A 25775-nucleotide genomic window follows, 5' to 3' on the forward strand; every position below is an offset into this window, starting at 1 on the left:
AAGCTTGTATAACAGTCAGCACTTTTGCAGTAAATTCCTTGTTTAGACAAAGTGGTCAAGCCTTAAAGTACTCTCTGATTTTACTAACATCAAAGTAAAAACAAAGGGAAGAAATAAAATAGTCAACCTCTCCTAACACTGAAGAAAGCTCTTCGAGTCTCTCCTGAGGATCAACTGTCTGTTCCCTAGCTCTCATTGCAATTTCTGATTCTCCTTAGTGGAAGACGTGCTCCCAACATCTTGGTGCAACTCCTCTGCTTGCCACAGTGCAATTTCTGGATACTTCACTTTCCCACAGCATGTTCAGCAGCTCCTCAAGAAGGGGAAATCATCCTTCTCCTCTATTACAAAACACTCCAAGCTTCATAAGAGGAGCTAAGAGCTGAAAACAAGAATCAAGCAGAACAGTTCCTTAAAACCACAACAGCAGTGAGTGAGAGATGAGGTAGATTTTAAGCACTGTGAGCAAATGACATGATTACTATATCACCTCTGGTCTCTACAGAAAACCAGCTATATACTGAAAACCTAAAATCAGGGTTGACTTCAGTGACACTTTTTATGATGCATCAATGTGTGAAACACCACAAAGCCATCATGAAAATGATGTTGAATGAACCGGCAATACTGAAGCACCAGTATATTCCCGTCAGAAAGGAAGTAAAACTCATTATCTAGGAAATATTCCAAATATTAACAATCTTTTAAGGCCTTCATGCTTTTCTAGTTCTGAAGAGAAGGGACTATAAGACAGTCTATTTGAGAGGCTAAATTTATGAAAACAAACAGCCATGACCGACACCACAGCTCACTAACTTCATATTCCAGACTAAACTACCATGGTATTAATTATAAGTGATAAAGGCAGAAGGAACTTAAAAGGAATTCTGTTGTTAGGACTGTGTTTTATTTTACTGTTTTGCTGATCATTCTGATTTTGAAACAATGAGTCCAGTACTACATTTGGCTGAGATACAGCTTCCCTTATTTCTTTAAGTTTGATGTTAGCCAAATCCACAGAAATAGGACTTCATAAACCTCACCTGTTTTTCTGCTACCAGACATGGTAAAATCCAGGTAGAGCAGTGGACACCAGATACCCTTAATGAACATACATTCAAAGCAATAATCTCATCAGGGATGCTCTCCAAGCTGTAGATTATCAGACCACAATGATCTGCACAAGTACAGTGTTACCCGACGCCAAATTTCACAGCACAATTTCCTGGAGCGCTCACAGCAAGTACTTTTCATTGTGAGAAGCTGGTACAGACACACACCTTCAGGCAAATATGAACTGTCAAGGCATGTAAGATTTTGCTCCTGATCCTCTGTCCCTGCATAATGCTAGGTCCACCTACACTGATAAAAAACCTGATACCACAATCTAGATGAGATGATGGTAATTAACAAGGGGGAGGTGCCTGTTCAAATGAGTCAAGATGCCTATGTTCTGGTTCTTTACTGCTGCAACTCAACTCTTCTCAAAGTCTTAGTTGGTATCTGCAGTTACAGTAAGCATGTCCTTGTAATGGAATTAACTGCTACTCCAGGGATCAAGAGGTAGATTCTTTTAACAATGGAAATCAGCTGTTGCAAATTTTGGGGAGATGAATCCTTGAGTTATTGGCTCAAAGCTGACTTGCAAAAATATCTAGCTACTCACTGTGAAGCAAATATGGATTGAGAAAACGCCTTTTTAAAAGAGCAATTAACTTTTTCTTACTGTACATGGTTTAAGCACCTCTGTAAAATGCTCACTTGATTTATGATACAAATCTATTACTGAAAAGTAAAAGGATATAAATTCAGCAGATACATTCTTCCTGTTTCATCTCCTATTCTTTGTAATGAGACTGGAGAGAAAACTGAAGTCGACCAAAAACTTCACAGTTATATTTTCAAATGCTGGGAATATACGCAAACATACTCATGATTCAATTCCGGTAATTTCCTAATGAATTTGAGAGTTTTACATATGTTTTCCCTGAAGAATTTTTTTCATTTAGCATCTTTGGCCATTGTGGAAACATATGTAAGACTGGTTGTTGCCCAACATATCAGAAGTGGGTTATATCATAGGTTAAATCAGTATCCTGTCATACAGTGTCCTATCAGACAGGGGTGAATAGCATAGATGCCTAGAAGGCAAAAGTGTCATGTGAAAAGCATATAAAGTCAGGTGCCCAGAACACTCTCCTAGCCTCTAAATATATGTGGCTTGGGAACCTCCTTAACCAATGAAGACAGTTCTCCAGTCAGAAGATCAGAGTGAGCAAGCTTCAGCGGTAAGAACTTGGGTGTTGACTTGTAATGTATCCACCTACTATTAATTAAAAGAAACAAAATGAGCTGGCTGTACAAGGTTACATCTAGAGACTGAAAGGGAATGCCTTTTGTGCCCATTCTGAAGAAAACAGTGGTTCCTTACACAAAGGAAGACTGCACGATGTACAAAACAAGAGAATTAGTGACTAGAGCATTCTTCCTGTTTCACATGAAACCATATGCATCGCTGGTTGAGTGACACAGGCAAGGGGCTTCTTTAACTGAAGTCAGTAACTGGAGCACATATGTTGGAGAAAGCAAATGCATCTCCAACTCCGAAAAGCAAAGAAAACAGAAGAGGTTTGGGTTTACACATGTACTAGCCTGCAAATTACTTGTTTCTTAGCTTCCCAATTTTACTGCCTTTTAACGAAGAGAGAAAGTTCTTTTATAGTATACAAAGTTGGTGTTCACGTAACATACTAAGCAGAGCAAATGCCCCATTTTATGTTAGGAATCCAACTTAGATTCCATACAACAAAATCATACCTTTTCCAAACAGTTAGTAAACCCCCACACATAAAACGCCAGCAAGAAGATTTTATCCAACCGTGTCACCAAGTGTGGTCAGAATTAATCTAAAGGTGTAATCTAACTCTTATTTGTTTTGGCAGCATTTTGCACTCTAGCATGATATGCAACCAAAACCTGAAGTAGATCTGGACAAAATGTCAATACACTGTCAACACTTTCTCGCATTTAAAGAAATCCAAGGGAAATGAAAGTCTCATTTTGCAACATTTCTTGAAAATTCCAGCAATCTCAAGCTCTCACACATTACAAGCGTATCAAATGTACTATGTAAACATTTGGCTCTACATTATACATAACTTATAGGTCCTTTCACCAGTTGTAAACATACTTGTTTAAACTGTAAGAAAACCAGTGATTTGAGTAAACTCTCTAGCTGCTATAAGTATCCACTATCTACTGCTAAGAGATTAGAGTTCTTGAAGAAAACAGACCAATTTGCTAAACTTATACTAACCTTATGTTAAAGTAACTTCCATGATTTTAAGAACATTTATATCTACCATATCTAGTATATACAAACATTTCTTCTATAGCTCAGGAAAACTTCAAATAGTTAAACTGTTAACAATATCATTCTCCATTCTCTTACCATGCTACTCCTCCCATACGTTTTTACAGCAGGAAAGCCTTACAAGGGTGAAAACTAGTTTTCACCGCACTATAACACATTCATTATATGCCTTTACTTTTTAAATGCCCCTTTGCCTTGGTTTTCTTGGTTTTGGTTGATGCAATTAGAAGTATAACTGAAAGCAGTGCAGTCTAGATTCAAAGGGAGGCATATTAAGACAGATTCAGCACAGCTGTATTCTCCAGATCTTTACCTATTCTGACACTATCCTGTCCTTAAAGCTACAGGAATAAAATATGTCCCTTATGTTACCTAAAGTAACATAAGGTCTCCAGACCTGGAAGAAGCTCTCAGATATTTGAACATTGTCAAGCAATTGCTTTCACGGCCAGTAAAATCTTTCATAGAATATCCTGCTAAATACTACAGCTCACAAACAAGAAACAAAAAATCACTACAAAAATCCCCTAATGAAAACACTTCAAAGGAAATGCAATGAGATTGTTTATCAAAAGAAAACTGAAAGACAGAACTTCAGAATACTGTCCTACCACTGAGAAAATTTTGTCTGCGAATGAGACATTGCTCAAATTAAATGAAGCAAGAACCTCCATTCACCATAGAAGCATATGTTCATCAAAGATTAAAATATTACTGTTTCCAAAAGTATGGTTTCATACATTAGCAATCATTTATATGAAACAGGGGTAAGATGTCAACTTCATCTTTAAAATAATGCCACATTTTAAAATTTTGATGGTAAGCAGTTCTTCCTTATATTGTGTCAGCATTCTAAAAGTACCAAAGTACATAAGTGCTCCATTATCAAAAGGTACTTCTACCAAAAAGCTTAGTTGTGAAGAACTTAAAGTTTACTTCTGATACAGACAGATTTGAATTAATAAAGATTAAGGCAATGTATCAAGATCTGTGAATATCCACGTTCACCTACAAAGCAGGTGCAAGAACTGAATATAAACTGCTCTGCAACAACCTTCATTCACATGGGCCACCTGCAGGACCTCTAATATGAAGACCAATCTTAAACACAGAAAGCCATATAGGTAATAACTGTTCTTCCAAAATAGCCTCTGAGCAACCAAGTCCCAAAGCTATGGAAGATGAAATTATGGTTGCTGTTTGTACATTAGAATACCTCGGTTATTCCATTTCCATTTGACAACAGAGGAGAGTAACAGTTTAAAAACTGAGAATACAAGCAACAGAATGCAGGTAAGAATGAAGTCAACTAGTTGTGGACCTGGTTTTAGGTGGAGGGGTTTTTGCTCATTTTCTGTAAAGCCCTGAATCTCAAATATCCAAGATGTTGCAGAATTTGTTCCAGAAAAAGACTGGTGTTGCTTTAGAAACACAAGTAAGAGGTTTACACATTAAATAACCAAATGAGTATTCCACACATAGTCCAAGCAGTCCCTTGGCACAGTGATACGGGATAACCTGCCACAGTTCTATCCCATTCCCAGAGGCTTAATATATACAGAGAACATTTGGGATTTCTTCAAGTGAGCTAAAGATTTGCATATCCTAACCTACAGCATACATTTCCTTTGATAAATGTGAGATTACCTGGACTGCCTTCAAAGTAGTAAAATACGGCAGTGTTTGTTTCATATTAAAATAGCATTAAAAACCCCCAACTGTTATAAATCAGAAGTATAAGACCATTGCAATCTCATCTCCAGGGGAACACAGGAAGTGTGTCTACAGCACCTATTTATCAACTTAATACAGATTTTGGTTTTCTGAGATCTCTAGATAAAGTAACTTTTATTAAATATTATTCCTGCTCAAATTGGCACGTTTTTGAAACATCTGATTAAACCCACACACTCTCAGCAGACCAAAAATGTAACAGGAAGAATGACTTAGCTTCCAACTGAAATTAAATATTAGAACTTTCTTTAGCTTGGGCATGATACGTGTTGATAGCTCAGCACAAACAAGAACTTCGAACAAGTTTGCTCCATTAAGTGCTACATGCTACCTACTAACAAAACACCCTTTAGGTATAGTACTTATTCAGAAACTAAATATGCATTTTATGCCTTTCCTAAAATCCATTAATAACAAAGACAGAAAAGCCAGAATTTGAATGTGAAACCCCTGTCTATTTTAGAAGGCAGAAAACCTCAAAAGCTTAAATACGCATTATTTGACTTCCAAGGTACTTGGCACCTGCAGTTTTTTCTCACCATAAGGCTGAGTTACTCAGGATTTCTTAGAGCTGGCTCACAGATTTTAAACTGAACTTTGGGCCTCCATATCTAAACCTTTTCTAAAACTGCCTTTGACATCTTAGTGAAGTTTTAATAAATCAGAAAAGGATTTCTGCATGAGACTATGATCTAAATGACAATAGATAAATTAATTATCATATGTTGTTAAAAAAAATAGAACACATAATGAATCAAGATCTAACATAGAGGTTTCCTATTATAATTTACAGTGCAGTTCTGCATTTACTGTACAGAGCCATTCCCAAGTAAGAGATTTGTTGCTACTTTAAAACTGTACCAGATCGACATTATTTGTTCAGTGCTTTTAGCTCTAACCACGAACAGCTTACATAAAAAGCCAAAATATAATGAACAACAACTTAAAGTATTTATGATACTGTCTTGGATTTACTTTTAGCAAGGGGCAAAAAATGGTCTTTGGAAATCCACAAAGTAAAGAAGTACATGTAGCTTTTTTCAGATAAGCATGCAAACTCTAGATAACCCTTAAAAGCAAGGTATTTCAGAGCACATCACACTTTATTCATAGTAGAAAAAAGTGCATAAAATACATTTCAAATGTCAAATTCTGGGTTTACTATGAACTAGAAAGTTCTACCATTTTGAAGAGAAAATAATTTAAAACTAAATCAGTAGGTAAGTTTACGGTAACTCTAACAAAAAGCACACTGCTCTACAAGTTTGAATTTGTACTGCAGTCACCAGTATGATTTGTTAACTATAACCTCATTTTTGTTATAGCAGAAATGCAGTAGAACAGGGCTTACCACAAGGCCATTTGCTATTCAATTTAGAGACTCAATATCCTCTTACCTAGGACCAGTTACTGACATTAGAAAAAACCAACAAAAATACACAACATCAAAAGCTAGAAGAAATTCTGAAAGAAAAAGGTTGAGGGGACAGAGTGACTTATTCTGTCTTTAATTCAAAGTAGGATTACAATTTTGTTAGACTGAGCACAAATAAATTCTGCAAAATGAGGCATTTTCATAATAGCTTTGTTATTTAGTGACATTATATTCGATTGGGGTTTTTTGTATAGAAGTTATTTCTGAAAAGCTACTCTGTGCAAACAAAGTTACAGCTTCTCTTCTTTCAGAAAGACAGGAGTATACACCACGTCAATACACAGGAGCTTCCTTGCACATCTCTGTAGTCACACCATATGACAGTCTTTCTGACAGAAAAAGGGTACTATATTTTTATTAATAATCTGTGGCTTATCTGTAAATAAAGCAGCCTTTCATCAAGCAGCTGCACTGACTGAGGATGGGGGAAGCAATGCTGTGTTCAGGAATACCTGGGTTGTTTTCATTCTTCCAGGCTGAACTGTTAACAAAATATTTGAAATGCCCTCACTGCAGTTTACATTGATCAAAGTATCAATCATGCACAGAGGCTGCATCCATGAACACCAACTCCAGAACCAATTTTGACTGCTAAGAGGTAGCTACCTATACACAGTAACCAATTACTGTCAGGAAAAGTTAGGACTGAAATACTTCTCAGACAAACTGATTACAAACAGGTACACCGATGAAATTGTTAAATTTTCTTCCTCCTCCCTTTATGTTCTAGAGAAGTGAGAACGAAAACAGCAACCAGCTGCAAGGTAGAGAGCACAGAGCTAGGTTCCTGGAGGCTGTTTCTTCTCCTTGAGGTTGTATTTTCACAACTTGACATTTCTGTTCTAGTAAGTACAGATCCACTGCCATGTTGTTTGCCACCAAAGCAATAGTAAAATGGATGTGCTAGAGTAGATACTCCCTGATGTGGGTTACACACAGAAAGGTAATCTCACCTCAGTATAAGTTCTAGACTTAAAACTGCTCCACAGTGCAGCTGTACAAGTACCTAAAGGGTAAGTACAAGTACCTACACCACCAAAACCATGGCAGCTGACAAGTCACTATACAATGTTTAAAACTGAGTACACCAGCTTTCTGGAACATGTCGGTCAATTACATTTACAATCTCTTAATGCAAATTATGTATACAACCTTCTCAACCAGCTCCATCTGCTTTAAATGCTCTTGTTGCTTGTCGGGGTTTTCTTGTTTGTTTGTTTAGAGGTCCCATCCACCCACCCCAGGTGGGTTTGTTTTCGGTTTGATTTTTGAATGGTTTTTTAAAATTTTTTTATTTGTCTAACTAAACAGATCAGAAGACCTTTTCAACTTACTGTTCATGGAAATCCAGCATTGGTGGCTCAAACCGGAGGGGTCGGCAATTTCCCCGATACAGGGATACACTGCAAGAAAAATTGAAATGCTGTAAAAGATACTACTAACTGATACATTTTTGCTCTCTTCACATTTCAAATAGCCCTTCCTTAGCAAAACATCCATTAATACTAATAGGGTAACTTATTCAAAAGAAGAAACAAACAAAACAAACTCATCCAGTCAGAATATTGTAATTTTACCAGCCACTTACATGATTATGTGGTGTCTCCATAGAAGATTACGCAAGAGTACATATCTTTAAAATGGACCTAAGTGAGTGTAAGCTTTTCCTCTATATAAGGATGGCTAAGTGAAACAGCTAAATAGGTTTACATCACCTTTCACAGAAATGTTCAAACATTGCTATGAAAGATGTTTTGGATATTGTCCAATGTCTAGCAGTAATTTACGTACACCTAATAAGTTTCTCTAGCTACATCTATATTAGTACATAAACAATCTCAGACCCATCCGAAGATACTGAGGCCACACAGGAGAAAACAGCCCATATATATACTGTTCAAAATTTGCAATATCCTGAAGATGATGAGACTGCTCTGGAAACGTTCTTTAGCTTTACCTATACTAACGTCCCACTGGGAACTCTTCAGGAAACTTCTAATAGATGAAGACTAAAACTTAAATAGCACTCAAACAATCCAGAAGGGAAGATGACAAAGTACCTGGAAGCAACTACTGCCACTTATTTTACCTGTACAGTTATACAGAGCACAATCAATAACCCACAACTGAAATTGTAAGAAAAAAATACAAAGCAGTTTCATTGACTGAAACATTCCTTTTATTCAGAATGATGTGATTGTGACCAGAATTAAGCATCTCTGTAATTCTGTAACACTTTATTTTGGGCTGAGTAAAAATTGTTTTCATATAATAAAACAAAATAGGGAGATAAAAACGTAAAAAACATAAACAGGAAAGGATAAAAAATAGCTTAAAGTCAATTGCTCCTGAATGGTTCAAGACCAACAGCTTTCTTTTTTCTTCAAATGCTTATGTTACTGATATTAAAATAGCATTCTTGTTTCAGATCCTTGACTTTGAATCAATCCCAAATGTCCAAAGATCAAGCTGCAGCCACTTGTCCTGGGTAAGCAAATATGCTCCACAAACCCACTCAGGGCAGCAGAACACCTAGATCTGCCTCAACAGAGGGAGAAGCTGGGAAATGGAAGGGGCAAGGACATATGGCTCGCCTTAGGAAAGCTGAAGCCTTGAACTCAATCAATCCAATTTCATCCAGCGAAATTCCAGGAGAACTAATTATTGATCAAATTCGCATGTCTTTCCATACTTCAGAACCACTTCAACAAGAAAGCTATTTACAGGAGTAATTTAAGAATAGAGGATGACAACTGTATCCTCTCTTAGCGCAGAGCTGGGCAACAACAACAGTGTAACAAGTCAGAAGCTCTGTAAAAAAAAATACCTCTCAATGATACACTCAAACTCCACAACTGAATCTATGCATGCTGATCAATTTACAGGTCTGTAAATTTGCATGTCGAATCATCTTTAATCCTACTTAGAGATCAGTCATTAAAAATAGCTTTATCCACACAAAAGAAGTAAAACACTCTCAGGTCAAGAACAGGCATAGTCAGTCAGCTTTAGTATACAGTTCCCTATGTGTGTGTGTGCACACGCACATGCCACGCATATATAGATCACAACATAATAGAAGTGAAGGTTTAAGACATAAATAGGAACAACTGTTCAGATCTACAAAAAAATTACAATTCTTGCTATTATTAAGTGCTGCTGTGACTCATTATAGTTGCCAAACAATATAGTTTAGCCTTCTCAGGCTAAAATCTAACCTCACAGAACAAACACTCAACAAAATGAAGTTTACGAAGACACTGGACATAAAAAAATATAATTGGAAAATTAAATAGGCAGTGATGTTTTAAAAGAACAAAACAAATGGACAGTATGACTTCAAAGTTTATGGTCCCATTTTGAAAACCATTTAGAGTGCACTTTTAAATGAAAATGGACATAAAAAGCTCACGTACCTCCATTGTCAAGATAACACTAAACAGAAATCATTCTTCAACAGTGATTTTTAAAATAATTCTGTCAATTTCTTCCAAATTGAAAACTCTGAATGGTCAGACAGCACCTCTTTTTTTATTGCTTATTACTGGTAAAAGGACACAAACTCCTTTTATGGACAAGTTATTAGAAAAATTTACAATATTTACAAAAGTGATAATTAATATCTTTATTTCAAATGCATTGAAAATACTGTCAAGAGTAACATGACCTAACTTGAACAATCAGACCATACACAATTCTCCACATACATGAAAAGCTTAGGCAACATTTTCTCAGACCAAAGAGCTATATTATCCTGGACAGCCAGTCAGACAGCATAGAATGTTTAAATGGTTAAAGTTCGGTTAAGGCAGCGACATCATCATGAATGCTAACTATTGTAATAGAAGCAACAATTGTAATAAGATTCAAATGGGAACAAGTAATATTGGAATTCTCAAACTTTGCATACTGAAAGGCCCAACATGAGTCAACTTGCAGCAGACTAGAAAATGATGATAATGTCTGCTCTGCTAGGCACTTGCTCACCGAAGGCAGGATACACCCATGGGTAGGGTAACTTTACAGCATAATGACGTTCAGTTAATTACTACTGCATGCATGTAGAACTATGGCTCCCGGTCTTCTATCACAATTTAAACATTTTCCTTCCCTACCCCTGGAAGTTCTCTAACTTTTGAAGTCAAGGACAACATCATGGCTACGCTTCGCAAATGAACATTTGGGAAGGACACTACCCACATTTGTTACAAGCATGTTGGTGGCTAAAAAGGCCAATATGAGATAGACGTATCCAATTGCAAAAGGCACAGCAGAAAGACTCTTTAGGAGGTATATTCTGCAAGGCACAATTCTTTCTGCGTTGTCTTTTCTCTTCAAGAGTGATCCTGCATGTGTTCTCAAAAGCATCAGCAGCGTTGAAGATAATGTGCCTGCATTTCATATTTTGTTAGGTTTCTTACAGCTACTTCCCATCTACTACAGCAGTCTACATATGCAATGAACTCTCCCTTACCAGGAGGAGAATGATATATCTACCCTAGTTTTCTGCTTTGCTGGGATTCAGAGATGATATCATGACTAGAATCATGCAGTTACCCTGATGGGAAGTACTGAGATCAAAATTGTAAAGAACATCTGGGGTTTTTTTTAATGTCATCAAGGTTCATAGAAAAAAATTTGAGTGCAATGTTCACAGAACCCTGCATAGGAAACGAAGCAGAAAGGGTGCTTTTGAAAGAACAGACTGTCTTCTTCTACACTGTGTCAACACTTACCAGTTGATACCTGTTACGACAAGGACAGCAACATGAAAAGGAAAAGATGCATGTGGAAGAGAGGACTACTGGTATCTGCAAACAAGCTGCAGTAGATTAAGAACTAGCCAGGAGTCATCTAAACCTATAACTTAAATGGTCTCAACACCTTTTTCCTTCTGCAAGAATTTTGATTTTAAGAATGAGACTTGAGAGTGAACTACACACAGCTCCCAACATGATCATTATCCTCACTGTTCCATCCACGCTGTCATCCAAGTGAGTGTGCATTCACCTCAACTACCAACTACAGTATTGCTATTACCCAGAAGCAATCTACTATCAGATGCAATTCACTGAAGTGCAGCTTCATGTCTCAATAAGGTTAGTTACAGATGCAGTTATAAAAATGGTAAAAAAACAATGCCTGAAAAGACTGTGCGTGACATGGATGTCCATCTCTGCTGAAGCACAATATTAATCCGTCCTAAGGACATTCTGCAGCACTTCTGTAACGCTTTGCTGTTTATCACAGAGTACTAGGCACTGATAATTTTAGATAACCCGTGCACATCTTTGCATTCAGAGACCAAGAAAATGCTGCCAAATACAGTATTTAAAGATTTCTGCAAAGTTGGGCAGCAACAGTTGCTCTGTATCCTCACATTACCTTTTCTAGCTGTTCTGGGATTTTCTGGAGGAGGACTGTGCTCTGTGGAATCTTATCTGTAACATCTTTAATTGCTACTGTAGAAAATTCAAATCTCAGCATATTCTACATATATTTTTCCCACATTACTTTACCAGTTGTTTAAAGGGTTTTATTTCCTCTCCTGTGCCATAGATTGTGAAGGAATATAGACACCAGCATTAAACTGTGAAACAGAAAGAGATCTTATGATTTTATTTAGCAACACAATCTCTTAAAAAGCTGATACTTTATTTCCATTACCATGAAATGAAATAAAAGTGTTTCTAAAAGTAACAATTTGACCTTTTAAAATGAATAATAGGCAAATACCTCACAGTGGGTGCTTTTTGTGCCAGAATATCTTCGAAAGAGCCATCGCAAGGACTCTTAACTAAAAATGCTCTGTAAGTAACCTGAATGCGGCCACAATATGTTAATATTAAAAAATAAGGTTGAGCTGCATATATCAGAAAATGTATTTTGAATTTTATAGTTAAAATTATTTTTCAAATGGGGTATTAATTACCAGCTTGGTGAGACACTGGACTCCCATCAAACAATTGACAACTTCAGTATCTAACAGCAGCCAATGCTACAAATGCACACGAATAAAGACTAGCAACAATTTTTTTCCATAACTACCCAGATAGTGATTGGCTCAGTTATGCCAACATTAATCCTGTATCAGGAAAACATACTCATGATATCAGGCACTTAAACTTCAAGCTAACAATTCCTGAGGGGGGGCTGTCTGGGGAAAGGGTGAGGAAAGAGCAGGGAGAAGCTTGAATAGATCCACTGTAACCTGACCATGGGCAAGAACAAAAACTGAATCGCTAGTTCATTCCCCTCCTTCTAATTAGTGCTAAAAAAGCAGATCAAAGAACTGAATAAACTATCTAAATAGGAAAGAAACATCTGCAAGCTATATCAAGAAAAAGACATAATCTGTATTAAGGACAAAGAAAGAGAGGTTATCTAGAGAAGTACTGGTTTTAGCAATGACATCAAAAAAAGTCACCTAGAAAAATGCATAAAGGAAAGGTTCATGCAAAACCACTAACAGACAGACAGCAAATTGTGTATTTACTATGTAATATGGCACAGAAGAGCTTGCAATGCATTATTACATTGTGACTGAACCCCAAATAGACCAGTACTCTGAAGTGGAATGGACTACTTTCCTGGCAGACCTAGAGATTTTTCAAATATCTAAACCAGTGTTTTAATAGAACACATTCTACAACACTGAAATTTCCAACACAGAAAGCAATCTTCTTAGTTGAGAAATTAAAATATCCTGGAGGCAAATCTAATCCATGGCCTCAAATTCAAGAACCACCAAATTCAGTTGTTTTCTTGGAGACAAAAATATCACACATATTGCACTAGATGCCAATATATGCACTCTCTGCCATTGAGACTTGATGATTTAAACAAGATACTATTTCATTTTTGAAGTATCTACATAAGGTATTGCTCTATCCAAGAAAAACACACTAATCACAGTTATCTTAAGTTCAATTGCCATTCCTAAAAATTCATGTTCTCATACCTGCAATCGGACTGAATCAATCCAAAATGAAAAAAAAGAATAGTTCTTTTACTAGATTTCCTGAGAAGGAACGGGAAACAGCCTTATGGAAAAAACATAACTGTATTTACTATGACAATTTGTTTAATGCTACTGTACAAGAAACAAGTTTCACTATTACTGTTCACTGCACTCATTAATAAACAAGAATATCTGATGATTAGAGAAAAATCAGGGAACAGGGGAAAAAAAGAGGCCACTTATTTTCCTTCTCAGATATTATACATGCCAAGTTCTTTCATAATAGATTATGTCTTTGGGATGGAAGAGGATAGGACAGGGTCATGGGTTGTTCAGCCTGGAGAAGAGAGACTCAGGGGTGAGTTTATCACTCTCTATAACCAGAAAGGAGACTGCAGCAAGGTGGGGGTCGGCCTCTTCTCCCAGGCAACCAGTGAAAGAATGAGGGGGATATGGCTTCATGTTGCACCAGGGGAGATTCAAGTTGAATATTATGAAAAAAATCTTTACTGAAAGAGGGATTAAGCATTGGAACAGGCTTTCCAGGGAAGAGGTGAAGTCACCGTCAAAAAAAGAGTAGATGTGTAAGTCTCTGATGTGGTTTAGTTGGCATAGTGGTACTCAGTTCAAGGCTGGACTTGATGATCTTGGAGGTCTTTTCCAGTCTTAAGGATTCTATGATGAGACAGAGGGGGATGGACAAGAATCTATCAAAAGTAACATAATCGAGTTTTTCTTCAAAAGGACACCAAGAACTTTTGAAGTGGGCAAACAAACCCACTGCTTTCTCAATACAAGTAACTTTAGTAAAATGATTAAAAAAAGTCTAATTACACAGAATTACTCTGTGGTATACATTACAAAGTGCATTGAAGAATTCCTCAAGTTTTTATTCCATATGTTAAGTTTCTTCTTCATGAAGGGCCACAAAGATGATCAGAGAGAGAAAGCATCTCTCCTATGAAGACAAGCTGGGAGAGTTGGGGCTGTTCAGTCTGGAGAAGGCTCCAGGAAGACCTTACAGCACCTTCCAGTACCTAAAATGGGCTACAAGAGAGCTAGGGAGGGAATTTTCACAAGAGCATTTAGTGACAGAACAAGGGCAAATGACCTTAAACTGAAGAAGGGAAGGTTTAGATTACATATTAAGAAGAAATTCTTGACTGTGAGGGTGGTGAGACACTGGAACAGGTTGCCCAGAGAAGTTGTGGATGCCCCATCCCTGGAAATGTTCAAGGTCAGGGTAGATGAGGCTTTGAGACACCTGGTCTAGTAGAAGGTATCCCTGCCCAGGGCGGGGGATGTGGAAGTAGATGGTCTTTAAGGTCCCTTCCAATCCAAACTGTTCTACGATTCTATGATTTAGCTGTCCAATATTAAAAACTGCTTTACATTTTAGTTTTGTTTCCTTTGTATGAGAAACATAATTTAAAAAAAAAAATCACTATTTGTATTTGATGTTTTTTACACTAAAACTTTATTATTCTTATGAAAAGTATCAAAAATCTTCCAACTAAAGTCTGTATTAAATGTTTAGAAATATGCTTACCTTTTCTGTTGATATGAACTGAGGCCTAAAGTTGTCTCAGTCTGTAAAAGAAAAAAAAAATAAATTTAAGACTGACAGCACTATACTTCCTGTGAGGGGAAAAAAAAAAACCAACCCAACTGCCACAAGTTGGTCAGACCCTGACAGACAAAAGGAGAAGTTCTGATCTGGAACAGAAAATGCAAATTGGCTTTTTCCAATTAAAGAAGTCAAGCCTCCACTGAAAGACTGTTTGGTCCAGGACAAGAACTGTGGTGAGTTCCAGTGGCAAGAACTCCTACAAACTGTAAAACAACTAGCAACTTAAAAACTGAGAGAAGGAAAAAAAGTCCAGGAAATCATAACACTGTATAGAATAAAAGAAAAACCTAGCACAGATGTAAGAAGCAAATTAAAAAGAAAAGCATATAAACCACGTAACAGTCAAGCAATTATCTCATTGATGTAGTTTAACACCTAGAAAACAAAGAAGGCTATAATCTCCATTTGACTAGGAAACTTCATCTCCTCTCCTAATGATCTTCTATCCTCTATTATTCATACCTTTCCTTCCACTCCACTGGACATTACGGTTAATTACCTGAAAACAAGGAGGTTAGATTGTCCAGGGATTTCCAGTTAGTTTACTCTTGTATAAGAAATACCAACTGGCTTAGAAGGCTGCATGTGGAATGTCCTCCTGATACAGCTAATGTTAAAACATACCTGCCTTTGAAAACTTCTGTCTTCCCACAGGATTTGGAGATCAAATTGAGGATTTTAGTCCTCCTCTTAAAGATTTCATGGCCAAGCTGAATATTTATGTCCTGAGAGTGGGAAGAAAGCTTACAGGTCTGATAAAGTCTATGGTGCACCTTGGCTCTTCTGCGTTCACCTCTAGTATAAGGATGTTGCTTGTTTGCAAGGGGAATGCAAATTGGTTGCATCTCATTTCAGAGCTAAAAGTCAAGTCCCTTGGCTGGACACTTCTTTGATTTCTATTTCACCTACAAATTATACTTTTTTTTTTTGTTTTTCCTAAGATAAAAGTATTTTTAAATAGTTTTTTTTAAAATTATCTTTATTTAAAATATATTTTATTAGAGGGATTTTTATTTTGCTTTTTGGAAATTTTATTACTACTGTGAAATCACAGTCTACAAACATTAGTGTTTGATTCATGTCAAGGATCAATCCTGGATTGTAAATCTAAGTAGTGTTTCAAATTTAAAATGAAATTAGTTGGTTTATTCACCCTCTAATTTGCATCAAACTGAAGAAAGCTGGAAGTGTATTATTTACCATTGTAAAATAAAGCTAATCTGTTTGTAACTTGAGGATTTATTTGCAATTTTGAAAGTCTAAGCAGAGCATCAATTACATTTTTTTGGTTTAAAACCTCTGAAATAGAGGTTTTAAAGGAAGACTGCCTTGCTAAAGGGACATTGCAGGAAGGGGTTCACATTTGCAGTATAGTGCAGTTTTTCCTCCCTGAAGAGAACACTAAGAGACAAGATAAGTTGTTTTATGCTGTTAATTTTATTGTAATTTAAAAGTCAGCAAGCTTTCATTTAAACTTACCTATTGTATTTGTACTGTAATCAAGCAAACAGGTCATTCCTTATTCTTCATTAAAAATACACTGGCTTGCAAATGTTTCCATGTTTTCATAGCTAAGATATACTACTCACATACTGATAAGCTTTCAATTCAGCTTCTTAATTCTGATGTCACACTTCATTTTCTATTTTCACTAAGATATAAGTAAATACTCACTATTCCAAAACAGTTTACAACAGGTTGTAAGACAAATTCAAGTAAAACGAAGAAAGAAGAAAAATGTTTTTGTGAATTCTTTATTTTCCTTTATCTATTAAACTGTCTTTATCTCAACCCAAGAGTTTTGTCACTTTTACTCTTCAGATTCTCTCTCCCATCCCACTGGGGAAAGTGAGCAAGCATCTGTGTGGGGCTTAGCTGCTGGCCTCCACCCAGGCCAACTTTTAGACAGAGGGCAGTGGAGATCACATTAAACAGCAGATAACTACAGAAACAAATGGAAATACATATAATGGACAAAATTTCAACTACTAAATAGCCATGGCTGTCATTAACTGTTGGGAGTTAAATTATCTGACTGAACACTCAAGGTTTTCCCCTCTAGTTCTGAAATTCAAATTTGCTATGAAAATATTAAGTCTAATATCCGTAGATCAAGTTTAAAATCACAAATCACTCTGGTAAGACTCATAAACCTCAAATATATTTAAGAGTAAAAATCTATCAAAGATTCACTTACAAGGAAATGCCTGGGTTTTGCTTTCACGTGTCTATTAAACAAGAAAAATTACTAATTAATTTTAAATGACACTTTCTGTATTTTGAGTAGAAGCTGTTTGCTTTCTGGTTTGTTTGATATTTTTTGTGGGTAATTTTGTGTGGAATTTGTTGGGGTTTTTTAAGTTTGTTTGGACTTTGGATCAGGGTCAATCAAAAGCAAAGAAATAGCATACCAACTTCAGCAGTCATAGCATCATGGAACTGAACCAAAAATAAATCTCATGTGGCAGTTTCTATAATTATCACTCATTTTTATTACATGTCAATCTTTTGAGTTGTGCAGTAAACAAAAACATACAACTGTGTTCAGTTACAAGTCCCAAATACTTTTTTTTTTTAAATTTGATCTTCAAGTATAATTGTAGGTCTATTGTACTACAGTCTAGCATGCTATTTTTCCTGTGTGACTGCACAAAAGTGTGAAACAAAAATGCCAGCAAGCAAAACCATGTGTCTGATCAATCCACTATTTAAAGTGTAGGTTTTGTTTAATACTGTGTTTATCAGGAAAAGACAAATAACATTATGCTCTGTAATTAATACAGTTTAGTCTTTTCATCTGCAAAGGATACATTGTAAAAGAGCACCACTGGCAAAATACAATTTATATGAAACATTTATTAAATCTTATCTGTACTGGAGAAACATTGCAAATAACAAAATATTGCAATGTACAGATCAGAACATAGGCTGCATATGCAGACTATTAATGTTTCAAGATACATAATAAGCTAAGTTACAGGGGGAAAACCTTCAATTGGATTAATTTCCCAATCCAAATGCCTAACAACAAAAATTAAGGTCAGTACAAAAGAAACAGTAGAAATTCACAGCTGAGTGGGAAAAATAAGCAGGAGAGGGAAAAATCACCCCTCTTACCAGTACTGGGCATTTATAATTATAGAATCATAGAATCAACAGGGTTGGAAAACACCTCTGAGATCATCAAGTCCAACCCTTGATCCAACACTGCCGTGGTTACTAGACCATGGCACTAGGTGCCACATCCAGTCCATCTTAAAAACCTCCAGGGACAGTGAATCCACCACCTCCCTGGGCAGCCCATTCCAATGTCTGATTACTCTCTCTGTAAAAAATTTCTTCCTAAAGATCCAACTTAATCCTTCCACCCAAAAGGCTGTGTTAAAGCCTTGAAGATAGATGATTTTTTCTTAATTTAAAGATAGTATATAACATTTAGACTGTTGCTACTAACAGTTTCATGCTTTAGTTTTCTAAGTTTATCTCTTATATAACCCTAGAAAGATTAGACTGTAAATCAAAGGGATTTCAGAAAAAAGATCTTGAGAAAACTTGTACAGTGAGTTAGAAAACTTGAAGGCAGTCAGCCAGCACCAGTTTAAAGACTTGGAACAATTTCTCTCCAGAGGCTCATATCCTCAAGAAAGATTTCACAGAGAATCTGTACCTCAAATCACATTTCACAGACTCAGTACAGTTGTGGAAGACAGCAGATATCTTGCACACATGGAGAATCAAAACACACACCTTATAGCCTGAATTTGTCTCTGAAGAAGTTGTTAGCTTTAGCCAGAACATAAAACCCAAAAAATACCACCAAAACACCAATCACAACCACCAAGTTAATTTTAACGTCTCACAAATTTGTTAGAATAGCTATTCTTCACTTATTCATAAGAGGTCATATAACCTGTCACTACACTCAGTTATCTAAACATAGGCATCTGCTGCCACTTTAGATAAATGTCCTAGGGCAACCTGCCTGATCTCAGACTGACGTTCAGGACAGTTTCTCCTATGCCCTGTGCCATATCTGCCAGGGCCATGTAGATCTCCAGGACAGCCCAGGACATCTCAAATAGCACTGGTTACTTATGTTTAGACAACTAAATTAGAGCTCAAAAGTCTTATACAAGGACAGTGGGGGAAAAGCAGCAAAGCTTTCTTAAGACCTGGGGTTTCTGGACACCAAATATTTGTCTTTAATGCTAACAAAATTCTCAGCAACCAAAGCTTTCTGTATTCCTACACAAGAGTATCCACACTAATTTAAAAGACTGTTACAGTCTGAAAGACTCATTCAGAACACTTTACATCTTGCTATTTTATAGTAAGGCTGCTTCCTTCTTGTAGAAAAGCTGTGTACTGCTTGCAAATAAATGTTGAGAGACAGCTACAAAACCAATATGTAGATGGCAGCTTAAATCTTCATTGCTGCACTCATGAGCTCTGTGCTAGTAAGTAGTATAATTAAAAGAAACATAATTAATGATGAATATCTTGCTTAAGGTAATGAAAAAAATTAATACTGTAATCTGAAAGGTAGTTGAAAGTGGACTGAACTGAGTCACTTTTGCCATTCTCTTTCATGACCCAAACTCACACAAGGAAACAAAAACATCACTTGACTTTAGCTGATGCAACACACGCTATTGACATCAGCTTTGCAACAGTCACTCCTGGGCACCAGTTAATCATTTTCAAACTAAAGCCCGGGGATGGCAATTCCTCTGAAGGATTTCAGCTGCTCACAAGCAATGAAAACCAACTAAGATAGCTTTTATCCTTTTATAAAATCATACATATGTGAAAGAAAGCTCCAGAGGCCATTGAGTCAACCCTTGCTTAGGGGAGGTCTAGTGCAGGTCACTCACAGCTTTGGGACATCATGTTTCGGGTATCTCAAAAGACAGAAATTCTACAACTTGAGTAACCTGGTCCAGTGTTTGATGACCATCAAGCTTAAAAGGTTTTTTCTCACATGGGTTTAGAGTGTCCCATGTTGAAATTTGTGCCCAAAGCCTCTCATCCTTCCACTGAGCACAATAAAAAATCTGGCTTCAGTCAATTCTACAGTGCCCACAGCAATCAGTTTTCCTTTTGGTCTTCTCTTCTAAAGGCTGAAGAAATAATACATCCTAACATGAGAAACCTTCCATCCACCTGACATTCTGGTATCCCTCTGCTGTGCCTCTTCTAGAGGCCTGTCTGTGCCTGCCTTGTACTGGGTAGCCCAGACTGGCCACAGTACTCCAGCTGCAGCCCCACAGGTTGGGGGGGGGGGGGGGAAGAGAAATCACACTCCTTATCTTCCAGTTCAGTAAGTGGGCAGTTGTCTTTGCTATAACAGCACATAGACAAGTTGTGTTCAAACTATTGTCTTTCCTGCTGCTGCTACTACTGCCAGCCTGTGCTGTCACACAGGGTTGTTCTCTCCCAGATGCAGGCCTTGCACTTGCCTTAGCTGAATGTCATGAGGTTCTTGTCAGCCTGCCAAAGTCCCTCTGAATAGCAGTCTTGCCTTCCAGTGCAACAACCAATTTGTTATCATCTCCAAACTCACTGAGAATACTCTCCATCATCCAGGCTGCTAATGAAGACATCAGGTATTACTGTCCTCAGTTCAGCTCCATCACAGGTAACCAACTGCCAGCTGAACTTTGTACTGTATGATACATCATCGAGATCAATGGCCCAGCCACGTTATTGCCCACTCACACAGTCTGTATCTCAGCAGTTTGGCTATACAGATATCAATGGAGATCATATCACAACCCTTTAAAAAGTCCATATACAATATAAAAATTTGAGTTAATTAAAAAATACAGATAGACTTTACTCCCTGAAAACACTATTGTTGATACACCAGAACTGAATGGTTGCCATTTAACGTTAAGATACTTCTTTACCACAGAGAATGAAGTATAAGTCATGCAGAAAATACTAAAATTCCTCCAATCAACACTGTCAATTCCCACATATGTAACTCAGTTCCACAGCTTCTGTGTTACAAAGCCACTACAAGTCATGTTAAGTCCTGTCTATTTGACATTTAGGATCATTTTTATTCTCATTACCAGTTTTTGTGACTAGCAGTTAACAGCAGTTTATGAATAATGACAACAAATGTGTATTAAGTATATATAATAACACAGGTTTTCTTTTTTCCCCTATTTCAGTTACTCTGCAAAGCAGTGCATATCAGTAAAATGTTTTCTAAGAGTTCATCTGTAAAAAATCATTTCATACGCTTAAGATTATGGCAGCAGATTCATGCTAGAAGAATTTGACTGAAAAGTCTTACCACTTTCCTGTCTAATTTTAGGAATTCAAAAATACTATTACATACACAGAAGTCTGAATAAAAGATTGCTCGCTCTAGAAAATAGTAACCCCAACTACACTGTGCAGAAGAACATTAGATACCCAAGGTAAAAGCTCTAACAATAAATGGAATACATGAGAAACAGCACTTTATGAACTAAAAACAAATGAAAATTTTGTTCTGAAAAAAATAAGTTTCCCTTTAGTGTTTGTTCACTTTTCAAAATAAAGTCCCCAAAAAGTGAGACAGCATGTTGGCTTAACACAAAAGGATAAATTATTAAAAGCAACAGTTGTACTGTATTTCAGCCCTCCTATATTTGCAGATGACATCATCAGCAGGAGCTTGAAGCATCTGTCAGATCTGGACAAGAGTTCAAATAATCAGGACACAGAGGAGATGGCCGGACACTGACAAAGAGAAGTTCAGCTGAAGGAGAACTCAAATCTAAAACTGGAAATGGAATAAGTGACTAACTGGTAGCACACTAAAGAAAACAATGTGTCTGGAGAGCACAGTGAAATACAAACTATACGAGCATATAAAATGCTGTCAAAACCTTACAACTCATTTTGGAATTACTTAAACAAGTGCTACCACACGGGGAAAGAACTACTCTGTCCTCTCTCAGAGCACTAATGTCCCAATTAAATGCTATAGTTTAAATAGCATATAGACAAAAATCTAGTAAAGAAACTTAGAGAGTGTTTTTATAAACTTGTATGAAGAAGTTGTAGGTAGATTTTAGTACAAAATTATCGCTATGAAGAGGAAAAAGAAAGACCCCCAATTTAATACGTATTTGAGAAAAATAGAGCATGTAAAAGAAACTAAGCCACGCGGTTTTTTCCTTATATTTACAGTGATACATGGTATCCCCATTCAAGTTAAAGAAATATTCAAAGAGTCAAAAGCTTCAATAATTGAGAGTGTAACCAGTATATGGAAAACTTCCACCACTCTACATGTCCAAACATAAGCCTACATTAGATATCTATTATGAGAATGTGTTTAGCACATGATAGCTAATGAGGAACCCAGGGCTTTTCTGTTTGCTTGTTTGGTAGAGGGGTTTTTTGGTTTGGGGTTTTTTTGCAGGGGGTGGTTTTTTCCATTTGTTTTTAATTGCAACCTTTTCTGTCACCAGTTTACATCACTTTGAAGGATCTTATTCTTGTAAATTATAATCTTAATATGTATAGTGGGATATTTTTGATTTACATTAAAGACCAAGAAGTGAAGAAGGAAAAGCAACCCTAAACAACTGAACAAAAAACCCAAACAACTTAGGTACCTGGGGGAAAAAAAAGAAAAAGACACCTTCACTGCTCTGAAACAAAAAATATTATCACAAGCCCAGAACTACACAGCTTTGACATGTGTTGATTCTTCTGGAAACACAGTCACAAGCCATGTGTTCTTAATCATTTAAACAATTAACTGATTTCTTCTTTCTCCTGTCCTCCCTTTCAACCACTAGGACTAAAACCATTAAGGAATTTTAACAAAAGGTATTCTCAACATAAGTACAATCTACAAAATGCATGCATATGAAACTGTAGTCAACAGAACTTCTGAATTACGTAGCTCTAAAGTCAAGCTACATTGCTATGTATTTAATCTCAACTACTACCACCATTTCAATATCAGCATATATACTTTAAAGTTAATTTTTTGCCTGTTTTGACTCACATCAAAAGAAAGTTGACAAAAAGACTGTACCCAAAAAATACATGTCTGCAATTACTTCACTGCAGTAATTAGGATGTGTTTAAATCCAACTTGATCAAGTTGGATCCCAAGTACTGCCTTTAGTTTGGAAATCTTGCAACACTTGCAGTTCCTCCAAATGAGTTATCCAATTGCATCCCAACTCTACGTCAAGATAAGTCTTAAACACAATGAATCCTTATGTTTTTCTCAGAAAAAAGAACTGGACAAACTGGCCAGAGAGAAACTGTAGTAAACTCCACCAGTTTCCCAACACAAAAGAATCAGGGAATCAGAACCTCAGGACACACCAAAGAATACCGCTGAAAGTAACTCTAAAAGGTCCAAAGGTTTTATGCAGTAAAGTTTGATGTTTGTTTATTTTCAAAAATCCACTTACCCAGGAGTTTCAAAAAGCAGCTATCACAAAGAAGATGAAACATTGCTAGATCAGGTGGTTCACTCAGACTACATACCTGCAATAGGTCTCCTTCATCAAAACGCAGCATTTCTATTATGCCATCCGACTGGATGAAAGCTGCAAAGAAAAACAAAAAACTAAGAAACTTAACAAAAAACCATTTAATTATTAAATAAAAAGAGCGACTTATAACATCCAAAATCTGCTATACCTCATTCTGTACATAGACCTGTGACTAACCAAAATAACAATGCAGAGTCTAACAAACACCAAACAATCAAAAAAATAAAATCAGTGACACTGATTTTCCTTGGAGAAGTACACACTTGGCAAATCAGTATTTTGGTATAAAAATATTTAACTCCAAAGGGGACAATAACCTCTAGGGTCCCGAAAAAGATTGGTGGTAACAAGGTTACTCCACACTTCAATAAAACAACTCAAGTTAATACATCTAAGCCCACAAAGAGTTCAGACATTTACAAACAGAATTTCTGTTTCATTTATACACCAAAAATCTTAACAGTACATCTGGAAAGCCTTGTTCACATTGTTCCCTAATCCTTGGCATGGCAACAACTCTCTCCATCTTAAAAGTAACATTAAAATATGAAAAAGTTCAGAAGTATTTGCACCATAAAACTAAATTCTATGAAAATTCAAGCCTCAGTCACATATAGGATCCTCAAATCCTCTACTTATTTCCTCTAAATGTTTGGACAGGCAAATTTTTTTTCAATTCCTCTCAAAATGCAGGGAATGCTACTTTCTTTTAAAGACAAAGAAATAAGGGCAATGCTCTTCCCGTAAAATATATTAATGCGTACAAGAATGAATATGATTTAAAGAGGAAACAGAAGTTCGAATTGTTCTACATCTTACTCCTCAAAAGTCTACTGAGGCACACAAAAAAGCAGGTCTTCAGAATAAAATACAGGAACAACCTCAGACCAGAAAACTGTATTAAAAAAACCCAACAAAACCAAAACCCTATAAATAACTCCTTCTGTACCCTACGTTCTTTTTCCATGACTGTCTTTACCATTCAGCCAGATGAAGCTGAGTGAGTGGCAATATGCCCCTCTTTCCGAAAGAGGAACAACTTCAACAGGAAGAAGTTAGATTTCCCAGCACACAGAAAGCACAGTGTGCGCTTCTGGAAGATGGATTTTGAATCCCAGTCTGAAAAAGGACCTTTAAACCTTCAAAAGTAGCCCAGCTCAGGCTGAGTGTGAAAATCACCCCAGAGGGGAAAGGGGGCATTCAGATTATAAACAATATGCCTGTCCTGCAATATTAATAGTGGCATGAACAGTCCTAGTCAGTCATGTCAGCAATATCGTAGAGGGTTTTTTTGTGTTTGTATTGTCATTTCCTTAATGCTTTCCAAAAGAAAGAAAACCCATCCTTGATCCAAGAATCAGGAGTTTGGTCAATCATTTATACTGAGGAACTATACAGAACATAGGGCAAGAGATTAAAAAAACAAACAAACCAAACAAACCAAAACATTTAAACAGCTGTTACAAAATCAAGTCCTACAGTTCATGAAAATTTGGGCTTTTAAAACTTAAATTACTGGAGTAGGTCTTCCAGTTTAAAGTTTAATGCTAGAAACAAAGAACAAGTGAATTCTTCTCAGTTTAACTGGCAATACATATGATGTGAGACATTCAAATCAATGCTTAATTTTGGTTTTACAACCACTCAGAAAAATCTGTAAGCGAACTGTAATGCAAGACAATGAAGCTTTGACACATTAGGTTAAAACACAGAATATGATAGTTAATCACAATTTCAGAGAAATTTCATGCTTATCCTCTGTGCAAAAAACCAAATTACAGATTAGCTGATATGGAGGGAAAATTCTCAATTTTTAACTTGGACACAAATACAGAATAAAATTATGTTTTCTCATGTATTTGATTTACTGCAAGTTCAACAATCACAACTAAAAAAAAAAAAAAAAAAACTTTCTCAATACAAGCACACCTTCCTAAGAGGCAAAACGAATTGCACTTCTGAGGTTGCGCTTTCTGTCATTCTCTTGTTTTCTAGATCTCTGCTTTGGAAACAATGAACACACAGCACTTGACAGTGGCATCAGGCACAAGCAAAAAAAATTATCAGAAAACACCTTTAATGATCTATTAATGATCTATTAATGATCTATTAATGATCTATTA

The 25775-nt window shown here is 36.5% G+C and overlaps 1 protein-coding gene across 1 annotated transcript in view; it reads right to left on the reverse strand.

Annotated features, from left to right (window-relative positions):
- Nucleotides 1-25775, reverse strand: part of TMEM131 (transmembrane protein 131) — a 90666-nt gene that overhangs the window by 48965 nt on the left and 15926 nt on the right. Inside the window, exons 2-4 of the mRNA XM_027642282.1 lie at nt 23645-23706; nt 15053-15093; nt 7877-7945 (exon numbers count right to left, since the gene is read on the reverse strand). Of these exons, the coding sequence (XP_027498083.1) occupies nt 7877-7945; nt 15053-15093; nt 23645-23706 (172 nt within the window). The remainder of the gene's footprint in view (nt 1-7876; nt 7946-15052; nt 15094-23644; nt 23707-25775) is intronic.

This window comes from Corapipo altera, unplaced genomic scaffold (genome assembly GCF_003945725.1).
Source record: "Corapipo altera isolate COAL_440 unplaced genomic scaffold, ASM394572v1 0, whole genome shotgun sequence".
Lineage (NCBI taxonomy): Eukaryota > Metazoa > Chordata > Aves > Passeriformes > Pipridae > Corapipo > Corapipo altera.